Raw genomic sequence first — 19,859 nt, forward strand, 5'->3', positions numbered from 1 at the left:
GTGTTACAGATAATGGTGGTGGAGTGGCAGTTGGTGGTGGTGGTGGTGAAGGAGGTAATTATGTTGGTAGTGGTAAGGGTATTTTTGTCCAAGAAAAATTAAAAGGATGATTTTAATACAAAAAAATGTTAAGGACGATTTTAAATCGAAAATTAGAATAGAGACGATTTCGATTCTGGCCCTCAACGTTAGGGACCAAAATCGTACTTATCCCTAAATAATTTGATATTTATTTTAATCAAATTAAATAATTGATTAATATATTTAAATAAATTAAATAAAATAAAATAAATTAAAAATATTTTTAAGAATATACCACATCAACTATGTTATTAATCGAAGAAATTCGATTTTAATAATAAATAATATATAGATAAATAATAGATATACATTATAGCTTTCTTAAATCTGGATAATACTGGCTATACTGTTCTTACGTTTTAGAAATGCGACTTTAACCTATCGTAAAATATATGAAATTAAGCTAAGGAATAATTAAAACTACTAAAGAATGTCTATTTAGTTAGATCTTGCATGAATAATCAAAAATAAAACCAAGAGTTTTGTCATTTGTATATAACGAACGATATAATAATATTACATAAATATTAAAAATCAGTTTCAAAAAATCATTTATCTATATATGAATATAGATACATATATCAGAATATAAAGTTGTCTCACATTTATATTTATAACCAAATTTTATATCAATATAAATCAAATTTTATTCACACTTAGCTTCTATTCAAACTTTGTAATTACATAACCAGTAAGTTTTTATTTATAATAACAAATATAAATAAAAAGTATAAAAAATATATATAGTAGTCAATGATGTTATTTATAAAAAAATTAATTATACTATTATAAAAATTATTTAATTATTATATTATAAATACTTTATTAAAAACTTAATATTTTAATAGTCGGTTATTTTATTAACAAAATATGTAAAACATATCTAAATATAAAAATATACATAATTGATTTGGTGATTCATTTGATAACCATAAGTCCAAATTTACTTTCTATTGCTCATATATAAATCCACTTGTCAAGATACCTCACCATGAATTACTGAGAATTTTTTGCTAATGTATTTGTTTCTTTTCACAATGAAATAAATATAACTTTTATCTTTGGAAAAAAAAATTGAGCTTTAAATGGTAAGAAACAGAATTGAATCGGTCATTGAATCGGTTTAATTAGGATCAAATTATAGTTGAATCAATTTAGTTAAATATATAATAAAATTATTAAAAATTTAATATATAATTTTAAATATTTAAATTCAATCATTTCTATACTAATAAAATTTAAAATTTTACAATTTTACTTAATAATTTATTCATTTTTTATCATTAAAAAATCACAAAATAAAAATTTACTTTTTAAGTTTTAATCAAGTATTCAACACCAATTCTCAGAACAAACACTAAAAATTCAAACAAAAAAACCAAAATAAAACTAAACAAAAAATTCAGCACCGATTTTCAGAATAAACAAACCCTCAGGATCCAAATTTCAGCAAACAACAATACAAATTATATTCAACAAAATACATCTCTAGTCATCAAAATCTAAAATCCAAAGTTGAACTTATTATTATTTTTGACAATTATATCAACCAAAATCTATTATGCTCAACAACCAAAATTCAGAATCCAAAATAGTAAAATATAACAATTTAGAATTATTATAAATTTACAATTAATAAAATAAAAAAATTAAACTGAATTACTGAAGATTGGAGAACTCACAGCGATAGAGAGAGACGGTGAAAAGTCCAAGACGACAGAGGGGGACATTCGCAGTTCGCACTTCGTACTTTCGCATACTACAAGAGAAATACTAAGTACCGTCGAATTTACCTGCGAAATTACCAAAAAATCTGCCAGTAATGTGTTAATCGTCGGAATAAATCCGACGTTGTTATAAACCTTGCCGGTAATTATTTACTGACAAATTTCTCGTCCGTCGCTAATTACAGTCGGAATATTTTCACTAGTAATTTTTACCATCGGATTTTTTTTCTCGGTAAATCCGGCGATAAAATTAAATTTTATATTTTTTTAAAATGATTTAAAAACTAATATACAATTCATGCATATTAAACAACTGACTTCGAAACTTGAGGGTAAAATGCTTAATGATATGACAACAAATTTCAGCAAATAAAAAGAATTTACAAACAAAAATAAAAAAAAAAAATCTTAAGGAACCAAAACAAAGAATTTACAAGTTTCATCAAGTAAATACAATTTACAAACATAATTCAATAAATAAAAATTCTAAGGCTTGAAAAATTTAAAAATCATAATAAACAAGGAATCAGAACAAAGAATGAACAAATTATACCTAAACTCCATTGGAAGATACAGCCAAAGAGGCGCAGAGACTGAGAGAGACGGAGTATCATGGCAGGCACAGCAACATGAACGACGAAAAGACTAAAGACGATGGAGCACAACGCACACAGAATCCAGGAATGTAGTAAGTAATGTTGAGTTTAACGCAGTAAAATTATAAATCTTTTTTGTTTCAATTTTTGAAAAATAATAATTAAAAGGAAAATGGAGCTAGAAATTAAGTAGTAGTCATCCAAAAAATAATTATCAAAAGTGGCAAAGAGAGCAAGAGACAAACTTAAGACTATCTAGATAAAAAAATCAGTTTTGTCAAATACACCATTAATGTTGGTAGCAAGCATTCTATGTATAAAAACTAATAAATTTTATAAATAAGGGGAAAACATTAGGAAATGATAATTTTATTGAATAACTTACCACATCCTCAGGGTCATCCGGTTCTATACGAAGTTTTGCTGGTAAACTTCGTGATTGGACATCGATAGTTGTCGCTTGTGCAATTTTCTGTTTGATAGCCTACTTTGTAGCTTTTGTAACTTGCTCAACTTCTAACAAAGCATCGAAAGAAATTAATTGCTGGATTTATTATTCCCTATCTTCACTACAAACAACTTGAACTTTACTGCCAATAAAATATTTATCTTGAGGATCAGAATTGATCTCCCACTCCTAAGAGTGAAATAACAAAAGTAGTTAATTATGATCATGAGAAAAATATTGCATCTAATAATAACTTCAATAATTTGAAATGAGCACTTGCTCGTATAATCTCAATTCACCAAAGGGTTGTTAAGTACAGTTGTGAAAGCAAGGTAGTTTAAGCTTTAAAGACAATATTACAATATACTACACCATTCAGATTCACAGTTTCACTGACAGTTAGAATAGCAAATAAGACATACCACTTCATTATCCTTATATTTTGACAAAGTAGAAGGTGCACTAGCATTTGGACCAGCATTTGAACCACATATTTCATTATCTTGTTCAATTTTTTGAGTACAAAGCAACCAATTCATATTCATAATCAACCAATTCATAAACCAATTCAACAATTAACAAAATCAGCATATTCATAGTCAGCAAACCCAATTCCTAACCTAATTCAACAATAAAATTAACAACAATAACATTTCAACCAGTTCAACATTTCAAGTTCAACCTCTTCCATATTCTAATCAGATTCATAAATCAGATTCTAATCAATGAATCAACTATTAAAAATTAATATAGAATAACTATAAAAAACTTACATGTTGACTATTGTTGTAGCTGCAGAATTGAGCAGTACATTGCATGCAGCAACACTCGCAGAAGTGAGGCGAGGGAGGGATGGGGATGTGGCGCGGTGCGGAAAGACGAGAGCACTCACCAAGCATTGGGTGCAGTGATGGCAGATGAGTAGAATACAAGACAAATGGAGCAAGACAGCTAGCAATGAGCACGCGAGGGACAATGAGCAGAAGAGGAGCGATGAGATGCGAGCGTGTGGTGGATCTGGCGAGAGCACATGATGCAGTGTATCCGGAGGAGACACGATTCACAAGCACATGATGTGGTGGATCCGGCGAGAGGTGCAGCGATGGAGGTGAGCGTGTGGTGGTGGTGAACCGAGGTGAGAGTGAGGGGCTGGGGGAGAGAGGGCGGCGCTGTGCCTCTGTGTGTGGGAGTGGGAGTGAGAGTGACAGAGCTAGGGTGAGCCTAGGGTTTTTTGCTTTTTTAATGAGGGAGTATATTAGAGAGATAGAGTAATGTGAAAATGAAGGGGGAGAAGGTTTGCGATTTGAATTTAGGGTAAGATTATCGTCAGATTTACCGGCGAATAAATCCACTGGTAATGCTTTGCGAGTTACCAAAATGAAGTGTTGCACTAATCAAGGTTACCAGTGGATTGCTCGCGCCAATTTTTTCTTTTTTCCCTCTATTTATCACCAGTAGATTTACCGTCGAAAAATCAAACCCGATGGTAACTTTTTTATCCGAAGAATTTATTGTCAAATTCACCCCTAACGTCTGATGCTAAATCAAACGGTATTCAACATTTTCTTATAGTGGCAATGAGCTCTAGTGCTCATCAGAGAGAGAGAGAGAGAGAGAGAGAGAGAGAGAGAGAGAGAGAGAGAGAGAGAGAGAGAGAGAGAGAGAGAGAGAGAGAGAGAGAGAGAGAGAGAGAGAGAGAGAGAGAGAGATGGTTCGAAGACAGATGCTCGATGACAAGTTCAGGGCGGCCAACGACGTCAAGGACAAAGGCGAGCTTGACGACGAGGACAGAGACGACGACACCAACAGCAGCTCTGAACCGACCTTCTGAAGAGCAGACCTTCGCGGCTTTGAGAGGTGAGGATGGCAACAAACACAGTCACCGTCGGCACCGATAGTGGTGGGGCTGATAGTGAAGGCGTGGCTTTGCTGTTTGTGTGATAGGGTTACACATACAAATTAGGAATTTTGGTGAATAGTGAAAGAGAAGGGAGAGGGGGTGTGTACTATGCTTCTGTCTGTTTGGGCTTTTTATTTTTTTGGAGGATCAAAACGACATCGTTTTGAATCCCAAATAGAGAACCGACCCCTAAAAAAGGGCTTGATTCAGTCAGTTCACCGGTTAACTACCAATTTCGCCAATTTTTTTACCGATTTTTTGCAGGCCAATTTTAGACATCAACTAGACCGGCCAGATAACTGGTTTTCGATTATCTTGATTGAACCAGCCAGCCCGATCCTGTTTTTAAAAATGTCTTGCATGCTAAATCTCGCTAAGCATATGACTTAATTTGCATAAATATTTTTGGTTGCTATTACTAATTCAGTCCTACTACACATACAAGTCTTTTTGGCAAACAAGTCCAAACAAGTTAACCTTAACCAACAAAACCGACTTACATAATGTGTGCATGAAACCACGCCGTACTTTTTCGTGTTTCTTCTTCTTCTTCTTTGCGTTCCTCCTCCAATGTTTGTATCCCGCGTTCCTCCTCCAATGTTTGTATCCCGCGTTCCTCCTCCTCATCATTCTTCTTCTCCTTCTTTTATGTGTTTCTCCTCCTTTTTCTTCACGTTCATTCTTCTTCTTCTTCTTCGTGCGTTTCATCCTCTTCGTCTTTTTTTTTTGCTGCTGTTGTTGCTGCATTTTTTTCCTCCTTCTCTTTCTATTGATTTTGCAATATTATGTATTTTTTTCTTTTTTGTTTGATTTTTTTCTCCCAAAAAGAATTATGAGAAAATGAAATAAGAAGATGAACAAGAAGAAGCAGCAAAAGATGAGGAGGAGGAAGAGGAAGAATTTTGAATTATGTAAAACTTATTAGAATAAAAATACACCGAAATTTCTTAACAATAACATATAAATTTCTAAGTTTTTAAAATAAAAGTTTGCTGCAAATGCACAAAAATATTTTTTTATTGCATTTTTCCTTCTTTTTTTCTTATTTCTTTCTTTCTTTTAGTTAAATGAATGTAGGTTCATCTTCTTTCAAGTAATTTTGCAGCATTATGCGTTTCTTCTTCTTCTTTGTTTGATTTTTTTGTTTTTATTTTTGTTAAGAGAGTAAAATCATGTGAGTTCAAAAACACATGCATAAAATGATACCAGTAGCACTAGAACAAAATTATATAGTTTGTTACAAGAAATCGATGAACAAAATTCCTGATAAATGGACAAAAACAGTTACAAATCACTCAAATATGTACAAAATAATATCAAAAGTAAAATAAAAATATTCTATTGTCTAGTTACAGCATAAAGAAGACAACATCAACAAGTACACCTCAATTCACATGAAATACATTGAAAGACAAACAAAATACACCGAAACACAAACCAAAATACACTGCTATTATTTTTTGATTACATCATATAATGTGAGTTCAAAAAGACATGCAATTCAATGAAACATGCATAAAATAATATCATAAGCACTAGAACAAAATTCTATGGTTTGTTACAACAAATTAATGAACAAAATTTCTGATAAATGGACAAAAATAGTTGTAAATCACTCAAATATGTATAAAATAACATCAAAAGTACAATAACAATATTCTGTTGACTGGTTACAACATATAGAGGACAACAGCAATAAGTACATATCAATTCACACAAAATACACCGAAAAATAAACAAAATACACCGAAACACAAACCAAAATACACTGCTATTATTTTTTGATTACATCATAAAATGTGAGTTCAAAAAGACATGCAACTCAATGAAACATATATAAAATGATACCAGAAGCACTAGAACAAAATTCTATGGTTTGTTACACCAAATCGATGAACAAATTTCCTAATAAATGGACAAAAACAATTGCAAATCACTCAAAGATGTACAAAATAACATCAGAAGCACAATAATAATATTCTGTTGTTTAGTTACAATATAAAGAGGATAACATCAATAAATACACCTCAATTCACACGAAATATACTGAAGACATACAAAATACACCGAAATATAATCCAAAATACATCGTTATTATTTTTTGATTATATTATACAATGCGAGTTCAAAAAGACATGTAACTCAATGAAACATGCATAAAATTTCTTCTTCTTTTTCCTTATTTATTTTAGTTGAATGAGGTAAATTCATCATCTTCCAAGTAATTTTGCAGCATTATGTGTTTTTTCTTCTTCTTTATTTGATTTTTTTTATTCTTGTTAAGAGAGTAAAACAAGAAAAAATTTGAGAAAGTAAAATAAGAAAAAAAAAGATGAATAAGAAAAGAAGAAGAAGAAGATGATGATGACGAAAAAGAAGAAGAATTAGCAAAAGATGAGGAGGAGGAAGAAGAAGAGTTTTGAATTATGCAAAACTTATCAAACTACACCGAAAATATCTTAATAATAACATATAAATGTCTTAGTTTTTACACCAAAATTTTGCTATAAATACACAAAATTATTTTCTTTAATGCTGCATTTTTTTCTCCTTCTTCTTCTTCTTTTTCTTATTTCTTTCTTTCTTTTAGTTGAATGAATGTAGATTTATCCTCTTTCTAGTAATTTTGTAGCATTACGTGTTTCTTCTTCTTCTTCTTCTTTGTTTGTTTTTTTTTTAATTCTTATTAAGGGAGTAAAACAAGAAGAAACTTAAGAAGGTAAAACAAGAAGGAAAAGATGAATAAGAAAAAAAAGGAGAAGATGATGATGATGAAAAAGAAGAAGAAGTAGCAAAAGATGAGGAGGAGGAAGAAGAAAAGTTTTGAATTATGTAGAACTTATCAGAATAAAAATATACCAAAATTTATTAACAATAACACATAAATTTCTTAGTTTTTACACTAAAATTTTGCTACAAACCTCAATTAACTCAGAATCAAAATTATTTAATGATTGCAACATACAAAATTAGTTTGAAAACAACATAGAAAATGACTGATTTATCAACAAAAAGCACATCCAAATTAATTTTAGATCATGCAACATCATCAATTTGGTAAAAATTCTACGATAACGATAACAATAATGACAATAATGATAACGACGATACGTATAAGAAGAAGACGATGATGACTATAACGATGATGATCATGATGATGAAGATGATGGAGAAAAAGAAAAAAAAGGAAGGAAGAGAAGAAATTCTAATGAGAAAAGAAAGAGGAGGAGGAGGAGGCGGTGTTGATGATAATGATAACGAAAGAGAAAAATAATGAAAAAAATAAGAAGAAGAAAAAGTATCAAGAGTGACAAAGAAAAAGAAGAAAAACGTGCAGTAGGGACGTGAAGAAGAATGTGGGCGCGTGAATGTAAATGACTTAATATGATTTGTATGTAAAGATTAATTCTTACTAATTTACTAATTATTTATTAGTAAAAGATTTTTACTTTTATTGATTCACCGTGTCAATATACAAACCACTTGCTGTTAGCATATTGAGTGACAACATTTTCTTCATTCATATCAACATGAGCCATGTGCAATTAATATCCCCATAAATGTTATTCAATACTTATTTCAATATTTATTTATTTATTTATTATCGTTGATTGTGTCAAAAATAGAAAAATCCATAGTATCTAACATAAATTTAGGATTATTTATTGCTATTTTTAAGTTTTGTTTTTGAGTGAATAACTATTTTTTATTCTCAAAAAATTATAATTTTGACAAAATAAATTTTAAAAAATATGATTAATAAAATAATTTTTAAAAATATATTTGATTGGACAAAACTAAATCAAAATATTTAATCAATTTACTTATATATATATATATATATATTTAATTTATTTTGTCAAATAAAATATATTTTTAAAGAATTACTCTATCATATCTCATTTGTATTTTCAAGAGTGTATTTTGTCAAAATCTAATTTTTTTAGTACAAAATAATTATTTATTCTTTTTGTGTTTTTTTAAAAATAATTTTAAACCAATAAAATATAAAAGGTTCTTCCCCTTAATTCTCCTAATCAGTTTTCCTTGTAAATGACAAATTAAATTAAATGTTAATAAAATATTAACCGAAAAAAATATATTATATCAGTAACTAATTATCACGTTATCACTTAACAAATAACAATTTTTAAATTTTATTAGGTTAAATTAGGAAAATATTTTTTACATGAGAAACATATATTTTATAAGACTAAAATTTTTTTAAAGCCTATATTTTATATAATTACTTAATCATCAAGGCATAACTATAATTGATTTTTTAAATAAATAAAACGATTACCCTATTAATAGATATAGATAAATAATTTTAGAAATATTTACATTTTTGTATTTTGTTATTTATTTTGTTTATGAAATAAAACAATTTTATTTTCATTTTATTTTTATTTATTGTGGGGGGCGTTGGGGTTTTTGCTTCTTTTTAAAGTTGAAAGGTTCAGGCCTAGCTTCCTTGTTCACCCGCCGCCTGTAACAAGAACAACACAGAAACCAAGCAAAGCAAAGCAAGCTGCAGAAGAAAGAAAGAAAGAGACACATTTTCAATTCCCTCGTAACCCATAAGGCCAAACCAAAAGGCATCTTCTTCTTCCTCCGAGATTTATATGCTTATATCCCTTTTCTCTTTTTCAATTTCCTCCTTATTCACTTATATTCCTCTCTCTCTTTCTCTCTCTCTCTCTCTCAAACACACACAAATATTTATATAAAATTACACACGCTCATTCGCACACACTCCTATATATCTATATCTATATATACACACATCTATATCTATATATATACATGTACCATTTGTGAGTTGATAGAGCCATTGTGGAGGGTGCAAGAGGATTTTTTTTTCGCTTTGTTGGAGGGTGTATATAGAGAAAAACTGAAAACCAAAACCTCTCTTTGAGGGGGGTTAGAAGGGGTCTTCACATTAGAAAGAAAAGAATATAAAAGAAGCGTTTTTTTTTTCTTTTTTTTTTTCTGGGGTAAGAGGAGGAGGAGGCCTTGTAAACCCCGTCATATTGAACAAGGTTTTCCTCATTATTCTCTCCATTTTTCTTTGTGGGGTTGCTGAAAGTTCCCAACTTTTCTATTTTTTTTAAAATCTTCTGTTGTTATTATCTCACCATCTTTTAATTTATTTTGTTAATTTGCCCCATTTCTTATGATATCTATGTAATGTGTGTCACTGCCAGTATTTATCTGCTAAGCTAAGCTTATTCACATACCTTATCCGTTTTTTCATGCCAGAAAGAAAACCGTCACTATAAACATTGTTGTCTTTTGTACTGTTGTTGTCATCATTCATAGTTTTATCAGAGAGAGCACAAAAGGGTTAGTGAGCTCTTATGTGTAAACCACACTTAAGTGCTGCTATATATATTAACATGTGTGTGTGTTTTTGTTTTACAGTCCTAGGTTGTTTTTTTTGTTGGTTGGGCTTGTTTTGTTCTGTTCAAAGTACTGATATATTATCTGGGTTTGTGCATTTTGTCTTGTACAAGCAGGGGAGTGCAAAAGAAGAGGGAAAACTTGAAAAAGAGGGTGGTGAAAATGAAGTACGTGTTGGTAACAGGTGGTGTTGTTAGTGGACTTGGGAAAGGAGTCACTGCTAGCAGTATTGGTGTTCTTCTTAAGGCTTGTGGTCTTAGAGTCACTTCTATCAAGATTGGTAATTTTCCTCTCTTATTGTTACTCTGCCTTGGATGTTAGAATTAACACTTTGGTTCTCTACCCTCTTGTACTGAAGAGGAGAATGCAACTTTTTTAATTAACAAAATGATTTTGTCAATATTAATATGTTGGTTTTTCAGTATAAAAATTTCAGTTCAGTTCTTTTGGTTGAATGGATATTGGATAACCAACTCATTTGAGTGTTTTTAATTGCAATTGGTTCAATTTTAAAGGAAATTCATTTGAGTGCTTTTTTCCTTTTTTTTCCCGAGTTGATGTATTCCTTCATATTTTGTGCTATGATTTTAAAGGGCTTCTAATTCTGGTGCATTTTTGTTTCTTTCTCCATACTGCTTTCTTCTTTTGTTGTTGTCAGTAGTTCCAATTTTATGTTCAGCAATCGTTATTTCTCTTCCATCCTACAACCAAACATAACCCTGTATTTCTTTCTTATTATGAAAATAATAATGTTCAATTCTGAAATTTTCTAATTTTGTTTGCACTTGCAGATCCCTATCTCAATACTGATGCAGGGACTATGTCTCCTTTTGAACATGGAGAGGTGTTTGTCTTAGATGATGGCGGCGAGGTAAATATACTAGTTTTCTTGCCATGAGGGGGCCAATTAGTGTTTCTTCTTTCGGAATATAGTCGCTGACAGTGATTGTATTTGTTATTTCTATCTGCTACTCAAAATCTTGAACCTATGTTGCGTTTACCTTCCTCTCAGTTTTCTCATTTTACTTGAAATTACAGTTAACTGTCTTTTGTTTGTTCTCTGAGATGGATTGACTGGTTTCATTTATAGTAAACCGGAATACTGCAATCCCTTTTCAGTTTGAATTTTAAGTTATTAATTCTTATTCATTCTTTTGTTTATGTTGAAGGTTGACCTTGACCTTGGTAACTATGAACGTTTCTTGGACATCAAACTAACCCGCGACAATAACATAACTACTGGAAAAATATATCAGGTGAACAAACTAACTTCATATGTATTCTTTATTTTTTGACTCGGTGTGCTTGCAGTTTTTCATTTATTTTCCCTTCTTGAATGTTTTACAGTCTGTTATCGAGAAGGAGAGAAGAGGAGATTATCTTGGAAAGACTGTCCAGGTGAGTTCAACGATTCTAGTTCTTTCTTTTTTGAAGGAGTTTGTAATGGTTGCCGGTGCCTTGATTCTTAATTCGGTGTTACTTTGCTTGGTGGTAGGTGGTTCCGCACATAACAGACGCCATCCAAGAGTGGATAGAGTGTGTTGCGAAGATACCGGTTGATGGAAAAGAAGAGCCAGCAGATGTTTGTGTGATTGAATTGGGTGGAACAATAGGTAGAGTAATACTTTAAGAGAACAATTTAACTAATTCTTTGAAAAGAAATTGACTAAGTACTATTATAATTCCATTATCTGCTTAACTCTATTGTTTTTATTTTCAACAAGTATTTGGTTAGCAGCTTCTATTTGGAAGTTTGTGAGAGGAATATTGTTGACCTTATCTATTATGCAATTTCTAGAACCTATTATTATTATTATTATTATTATTATTATTATTATTATTATTATTATTATTATTTCAACACTAATATTTATAATGGCTTTTCTTTAATGTCAGGGGATATTGAATCTATGCCTTTTATTGAAGCACTTGGCCAATTCTCATACCGTGTAGGTAATGATCATCGAGCTTCAAACCGCATAGTTTACAAATTTATTTAATTTTGTTTTTTTTTTTTTGGCGTGCTTACTGGTCTTCTTCTTCTTTAGGCCCTGGCAACTTCTGTCTCGTTCATGTCAGCTTGGTTCCTGTTCTCAATGTTGTTGGCGAACAGGTATACTACAAACAAAATGACATCAATGCAACTTCTATGTTCACTTACTAGATATAAGTGAGAAATAAAAAATAGCAAGTATCCAATTGAAATTTTAAATTTCTCCGTTTATTGTTTTTGACTATGATATAGACTTAAAACTGATGGTTTTAATTTACAGAAAACAAAGCCAACTCAGCACAGTGTTCGTCAACTTAGAGGATTAGGTTTGACTCCTAATCTTCTTGCTTGTCGAAGTACAAAGGTGTGTCTTCTGTCCTTTTTTGTCTTTTCTTCTTGTCCTGTTGGCTTCATCTGATCATTGTTCTCTTCTTTACTGCAGATTCTTGATGACAACGTTAAGGCAAAGCTTGCTCAATTTTGTCATGTGCCGGTAATAGGATATTAAATTTGATATTTTGATTTTTGGTTATCACAAAAGAACTTATACTGAGAAAACTTTTTCCGTATGCAGATGTCAAACATTGTTAATCTCCATGATGTTCCGAATATTTGGCACATACCCTTGCTATTGAAAGTAAGTAATTCTAACGTTATTTTCTGTTTAGTTCTTTGGTTTATGCAGGAACCTGAATTTTTCCTTTGAATTTATTTTCTGTAATAAATAGGATCAGAAGGCGCATGAGGCGATCCTGAAAGCATTAAACCTGCTGGGGTTTGTTTAATAAACTCAGTCTTTTACGTTCTATAAACCTCTTCCTTTCCCAAAGAAAAACAAATTTTATAATTCTGATGTTTGGACTTTGGAGATTGTATTGTTACTTCTGCTGCAGCAGTGGCTAAATATGTGTGGCTTTGTCATTTGCAGTGTTGCTAAAGAGCCTAATTTGAAGGAATGGACTACGAGGACAAAAGCTTATGACAAATGTCATGAAACTGTGGGTCTCAAATATCTAAAATCTAATTAGATTGCATCGTACTTTGTATGAAATTATGAATAGATAGTCGTGTGTTAATTCTTGAGCTTACAAGTATTATGCATGTTGCAGGTTAGAATTGCGATGGTGGGAAAATACACAGGCCTTTCAGATGCATATCTTTCTGTTCTGAAGGTATCTTGTCCACAAATTTAAGATAATTTGTACACGATTATTTATATTTATTTCTGCTTTGTATTTGACACGCACCTTTAGGACCTCGAGTTGTTTGGAGTTCAAGTTGAACTTTCTGGTCTAAATATAACGAACTCCAATATGTGACAAGCTTGTTTACATGGTTTTCTTTCAGGCTCTTTTACATGCTGCTGTTGCTCGCAATCGTAAACTTCTTGTTGACTGGGTTCCCGCTGGTGATCTTGAAGATGTTACTTCTAAAGAGGTGAATACTTGGCATTCTGCTGTATTGCGTATGTAAGCACGTCTTATTTTCAATTTATGCCAAACCTCTAATGATTATGTAATATTTTAGGATCCCGAGGCATACAAAGCTGCTTGGACGCTTCTGAAGGTTTGACCATTTGAACTGTGGACTAAATTCCTTTGTTCAGTTTCCCAAATTCCTATTATAATGCATTAAAATTAGACCATTTTCCTGTTACCTAAATCGAATTCCTTTGCAGGGTGCTCATGGGGTTCTAGTTCCAGGAGGTTTTGGGGATAGAGGAGTGCAAGGGAAAATTCTTGCTGCTAAATATGCTCGAGAAAATAATGTTCCGTATTTGGGCATTTGCTTGGGTATGCAAATTGCTGTGATAGAGTATGCACGATCCGTTCTGGGTCTGCATGATGCTACCAGCACAGAATTTGATCCCGAGGCCAAGAACCCTGCCGTCATATTCATGCCTGAAGTATGTTTTACTATTTACAATACAGCTTGAGTCGGAGAATGTTGGTTTTGACGACCTAGTTAAACCGTTGTCTTTTATTGATAGGGTTCAAAGACTCACATGGGAGGAACCATGCGTCTTGGTTCAAGGAGGACCTTCTTTGAAGTTGCTGATTGCAAATCTGCAAAGTTGTAAGAACCGAGAACAGATCTTGCGTTTGCATAAACACATTCCATTTCCTTCTTAATAAGATTTATACACCCATTGTTATTCTGCTGTACTTGTCATTTGTTTCACTGAATTCCTTTGTTATTCATTGTTACATAAATAATTAAAGGTTAACTCAAGATAGTAGTAACTTTGGGATATTCATTTTACATTGCTTTTACATATCTAAGATACTAAAATTTGGAATTTTCTTCATAGGTATGGTCATGTAAAGTACATCGATGAGCGACATCGCCATAGATACGAGGTAAATTAGTTTGAAGGCAAAGAATTTGTGTGTGTACAATTTTATATGCTAACTCTTATCGCAACTCTGTATAGGTTAATCCTGACATGATATCACAGCTGGAGAATGCTGGTCTATCTTTTGTAGGCAAAGATGAAAGTGGGAAGCGCATGGAGGTGTGTTCTTACATACGAAGTTGTTAATAGCGTGGATGTTAAGATTATCAAACAATGTTTAACAATACAATCTGTTAATTACGTACACGAGTGCAGATAGTAGAACTGCCTAGCCATCCGTATTTCATTGGCGTACAGTTTCACCCAGAATTCAAATCCAGACCAGGGAAACCTTCTCCTGTCTTCTCAGGTATTAATCTCTAGAGTCCTTTAGCGCCTTTTTCGTACATGAGCCGGTTGTTCCATCCATGCTTATTTAAAAGGTTTATGTCCTGGTTGGTAAAATTTTCCTTCCAATTCTAAAGAAAACATTGATAATCATCTTTCATTCTCTGGTCAAAATCTCTTGCTGTTCTATTTAACTAATAATGAACCCAAGCTATGGTCATGGTTAAAGAATTAAAACCCCTTTTTCTCTCATTTGTTGTTGCTTATATTACTCGCTTCTAATCATGTGATAACTAATGCAATATAAATCACATCGAGTAATGCTGCTATTATTTGATTCAAAGTATCTAGCCTGTGCTATCTTATGACTATTTTAATGAAAATAATTTAAAAAAATCAGTTAATTCTTTTACATCCTTGCATGTGGTAGACTTTAGTCTATGATGCATAATTATGTAACAGCTTGAAAGTCTCCTCGAGTTCTTTCTATGATCATCATACTTTTGATGCAATGCGCAATAAACCATATTAGTTAATATGATATATCATATGAATGCCTTATTTGTCAAAACAGGATTAATAGCAGCAGCTTGTGAACAAAAGAAAGCAATACTACTACCAAGCAATGGCCATGCCAAGTTAACTAGTGGAATATATAGTGGAGTGAACGGACACTCGTCGATACTAAAATCTCACCCAAACGGTAACGGCTTCATTGCATCCAATGGCACCTTAAACCTATATGCCAAGGGCAACGGTGTATGTGTCGACGGTAGTTGTTAGTCGGTCATCAGTGTGTTGGTGACAGTACCAAAAGTCCTGGTATAATTCTCTCCAAGGGCATCATCGTCATATCGTGTTGTCCTCGGTTTTTCCCTGTACAGTTAGTGAGTTGGATAGATCTCCAGAATGAAACAAGTTTTGAGTCTAACAGCAATTTCTTCATGTTTCTTCCCTAGTTTCTTCTACATTGTGTTTATGGTGTGGCATTTGGAGCCACCATTGATTTAATTTGATTTTCAGGTTCTTGTTGGTTAGAAACATTGGCCAAAGACTAGTTCTATTACACTCCACTCACTTTGATCATGCCAAATATTTGGGCTTTGGTGGCTTTTTCCAGTGGCATTTTAGGAAATTTCTTCTTTAGTATACAGGCTGAAGGTGTAAAACTTACTTTCAACCAAGTGTCTTTTTTTTTTTTTTTTTTTTTATAATTTTGTTTTCTTCTGCGTGGCCATAATGTAAAACTCTTTTATGTTATGCACATTGAAGTTGAATTTAGTTTTTCTCCGGAATTTAGATTTTTTTATCTGTCGAAAGTTTTTAGACCAACCCTTCCAATTCTCCTTCCTGAAGCTATTTATTCAAGATATGAGGAGAGAGTATACATTGTTTAATTGGTAATGCGAAAGTTATTTTTTTTGTCGAAATTGAAACGTTAATATATGATTTGATGTCTTGTGAAAAACTCTGATTTTGATAATGGATAAGATTAAATTCCTTATTACTTATTTTGCAATTATCTCGAGAAGAAAAATGCATTGTACATAAATTAGAGGGAAAGAATGATAAGAGAATGATAAGCGATTAATTATGATCAAGTGCATTAAGAAAGAAATGATGAATTTAAGGAAGAGATAATTTGAGTTATATGGAATTTTTTTGTTTTCATTTTTCATAATCATGTGAATTTAAACTCTATTCTCCAAAATCTTATTACATTCTATCTACAGGTCTATGATTTCTTAACCCAAATCCTACTTGCATATTAGACCATTTCACTCGACCTTATATGCAAAAAAACGAATTTATTTTCAATAAACAAATATTTAGGCTATAAATATACTAATAATATAAAAATTACAAAATTAATTCCATATTACAATTAGACATCACACAATCATTATTAAGTTAATCTAAAATTCAAAATTTATGTTACTAGCAAATTAAATGCCAAATTGGCGGCATAAAATGCTTTTTTTTATAAGGAAAGGCTTTGGTTCGATTCCCTTCTCCATCATCATATATATATAAACATGCATATTATAATATTAAGACTTTGGATTGGTTTGATAAGTTTGGTGCAACATTTAAACTCAACTTTACCTGCAGTTCAATTTACTCTGCAGGCAACCCTACCTGTTGAGAATTGGGTTGTCAAACTATTAATGAACATTTTTTTTTATACCAACGAGTTATAATTCAAATGGCACAATCTCCCTATATTCACCTAAGAAGTCGTAGTAAACAAAAAAATGAACATTTTTTTTAATTAAAGTTTGAAAAGATTTAAGAAGAGGTGTATGTTGACTTATCAACTTTTTTAATGAAATTTTAAAGTCTAAGAATATGCTAAATAAACGAGAGAATAGTTTCTTGGTTACTATTTACAAATGAATCAAACTATTGAATCATCCCATGCACTTATGAGAGAAGGTGATAATATGAAGGTTGAGGTAAGAGACTTAGGTTTTGGAAGACCAATTTGGTTTAATATCTGGTAAGTCTATCATAAAGGCTGTATACTTATTATGAGAAAGATAGAGAGGCACCAGACTAATAAGAGTGAACTACACATGGTAATTATTAACTTAGAAAAGACATACGACGAAGTCTCAAGAAAGACTCTGTGGATGGTTTTGGAGAAGAAAGAAGTAAGGATTGTATATATATTGATGCAACTAAAGAACATGTACAATTAAATTATAACTAGCTTGAGAACTTAAGATGGTGCAAAAGAGGAATTTTTTATTGATATATGATTACATCACGGATATTTTTAAATTCATATCTTTTCACACTAGTTTTAAAAGTGCTTACCGAGTACATTCAAAAAATCTGTACCATGATGTATGGTTTTGTTGATGATATCATCCTCGTGGAAGAACTGTGAGAAAATTTAAATGAAAAGCTAGATTTGAGATGAGATTTGGAAGCATATGTTTTGCGCATCAGTCACACTAAGACGAAGTATCTCAAATGTAACTTCATCACTGGAACAAAAAACACCAGTACAAGTGAAAATTTGAGAAAATATCATAAAACAAGTAAAATTATTTAAATATCTTGGTTGTATTATTCATGCAAATAAAAAAAAATAAAGGATGATGCAAACCATAGAATCCCAATGAATTGATAAAAATGACTGTTTTGTATTCATATGTGACAAATTTTTTTTTTTTTTAAATTTAAGAGCAAATTTTATTCTACTATACCATTAGACTAACTATATTGTATGCAAAGACGAAGCCTGGTACTAGGAAAAGGGAGCAATGGCCTCCCAAAACTTCATAATTTTTATACAACAAGTTAATTATTTTACGGTTTAGCCTTCTAATTTATTTCTTTTTTTTTTCTCTTCTCAAATTATATATTTTATGTTGGCCTCTCCACGGAAAAACTCTAGTTCTGTTCCTGATTGTATGGAATGAAGTGTTACACATAAAGAGTGAATATGAACATTAATTTAGTGGGACTAAACTGAAGATGCTTAAATGAATGAAAGAGCATATACGTATGAACAAAATAAGAAACGACGATTTAAGATAAAATTGGAGTAGTATCTATTATTGTAGAGATGATGAAATCTGGGGTAGGTTTGTTGTTTGGTTACGTTAAAAGAAGAATAAGTAGGCATTCATTAAAGAATGTAGTCAATAATAAAATATATAGAAAGACTTAAAAAGAATTCTTATGAGAAGATCAAATGAGATTTATTTGTGAACAATTTTATTGTAAACGCAAAATATAATAGGCTGCAACAATATTATTTGAGCTATATAGCTGAACTCATCTTATTTGCTGAGAGATAAATTAGATTGAATGAGACAAAATATAAAAACAAAAATGTTTGCTTTCTAAATAAAAAGAAGATGAAAAATGACATTGTAATTTTATCTAACGAGGAGAGGTCATTCATTGTTGTTTATGAGATTATATATAATCTATAGAAAGTGATGATATTTTAGCCTCCTTTTGCTACATGCAAAGGTGAGCTTGTGTATATTCACTTCTATATTCATTGGACTGTTCTATTGTTATTTATGACAGTAGAGTAAAACTTTTTTATTCTTAACGTTTTCGGAAAACTTTAGTTATACACTTGTCATTTAGCTTGTGTTTGGTTCTAAGAATATGATAAGACAAGATATTGAAAACAAGATACAAAAAATAGAGATATAAAAATTAAAATTTTTATATTTCATTTGGTGATAAATTAAAATAAATTATAAAAATTTAATTTATTCTCATTTTTTTCATTTAAAAAATTTAAAAAAAAATATAATAATAACAAATATAATTATGAAAAATAAAGGTTTTTAAAGGCTAACAAAAGGGAGTTGAATTTATTGCCTTTTTTAATTTTAAATAATAAGTTTTTAAATCAGAAAATGAAATTTTGCTTCTGTTTAGGCTGCAAGAATGATTATGCTGGAGACAATTTTATTTTGTTTCATAAATTGTGAAAATTAAAACAGAATCAGAACATGGAAGAAAAATATGACACAGCCATGTATTCTGGTTCAGTTGTCTTGTGCAATGCAACCTATATCCAGTCTCCACCACAACAGTGGTAGAATTTTTACTATCTTTTTAAGTATTACATACGCCAATTCTCAATGATTTAACCTAATCTTATTAGGGATAAATCAATCTTCAACATAAATTTGACTTGGCTACAGACAACTTCCTAGATTATCAATACACTAAGTACTTACCCAACTTATAAGAGATACATCTCAGATACAAGATACAAAATAGAAATACAATCAAAAGAGACGAGAAATAATTCTTGGCTTTTCTCTCAAAATTTCTCTCTTTACCTTTTCTCTCAGTGACTTTTTTTTAATGCTTTACATGAATGTCTTTTATCACTAAAAAAAAAATACAACATACAAGTAGAATAATCAATGATAGACTATGAAGGAATTGATGTTGAACAACTCAAATTCTATATGTTGAACCCAGATTTTAAACTCTCAACTGTAGTTATTCATTTTGGCAGAATACTCCATTTAGTATAGGTGC

At 31.1% G+C, this 19,859-nt stretch overlaps 1 protein-coding gene across 2 annotated transcripts; it reads left to right on the top strand.

Moving 5' to 3' along the window:
- Positions 1-9,170: 9,170 nt before the first annotated feature.
- On the top strand, positions 9,171-16,122 carry LOC148549361 (uncharacterized). Of its 2 annotated transcripts, none has more exons than XM_088496371.1 (22): positions 9,171-9,350; positions 10,272-10,435; positions 10,947-11,026; positions 11,325-11,411; positions 11,503-11,553; positions 11,651-11,768; positions 12,052-12,108; positions 12,204-12,268; positions 12,429-12,512; positions 12,591-12,641; positions 12,723-12,785; positions 12,877-12,923; positions 13,077-13,146; positions 13,258-13,320; positions 13,496-13,585; positions 13,676-13,714; positions 13,827-14,054; positions 14,139-14,224; positions 14,460-14,508; positions 14,583-14,663; positions 14,760-14,853; positions 15,406-16,122. In XM_088496371.1, the coding sequence occupies exons 2-22, from the start codon at positions 10,318-10,320 to the stop codon at positions 15,612-15,614; spliced, it is 1,830 nt and encodes a 609-aa protein (XP_088352497.1). In that variant the 5' UTR covers positions 9,171-9,350; positions 10,272-10,317; the 3' UTR covers positions 15,615-16,122. The 2 variants fall into 2 exon arrangements, with proteins under 2 accessions (XP_088352497.1, XP_088352498.1); XM_088496372.1 differs by having other exon boundaries at positions 9,229-9,794.
- The last annotated feature ends 3,737 nt before the right edge of the window (positions 16,123-19,859 follow it).

The sequence above is a fragment of the Arachis ipaensis genome, chromosome B8, assembly GCF_059453495.1.
Source record: "Arachis ipaensis isolate K30076 ecotype BB chromosome B8, ASM5945349v1, whole genome shotgun sequence".
Classification (NCBI taxonomy): Eukaryota; Viridiplantae; Streptophyta; class Magnoliopsida; order Fabales; family Fabaceae; genus Arachis; species Arachis ipaensis.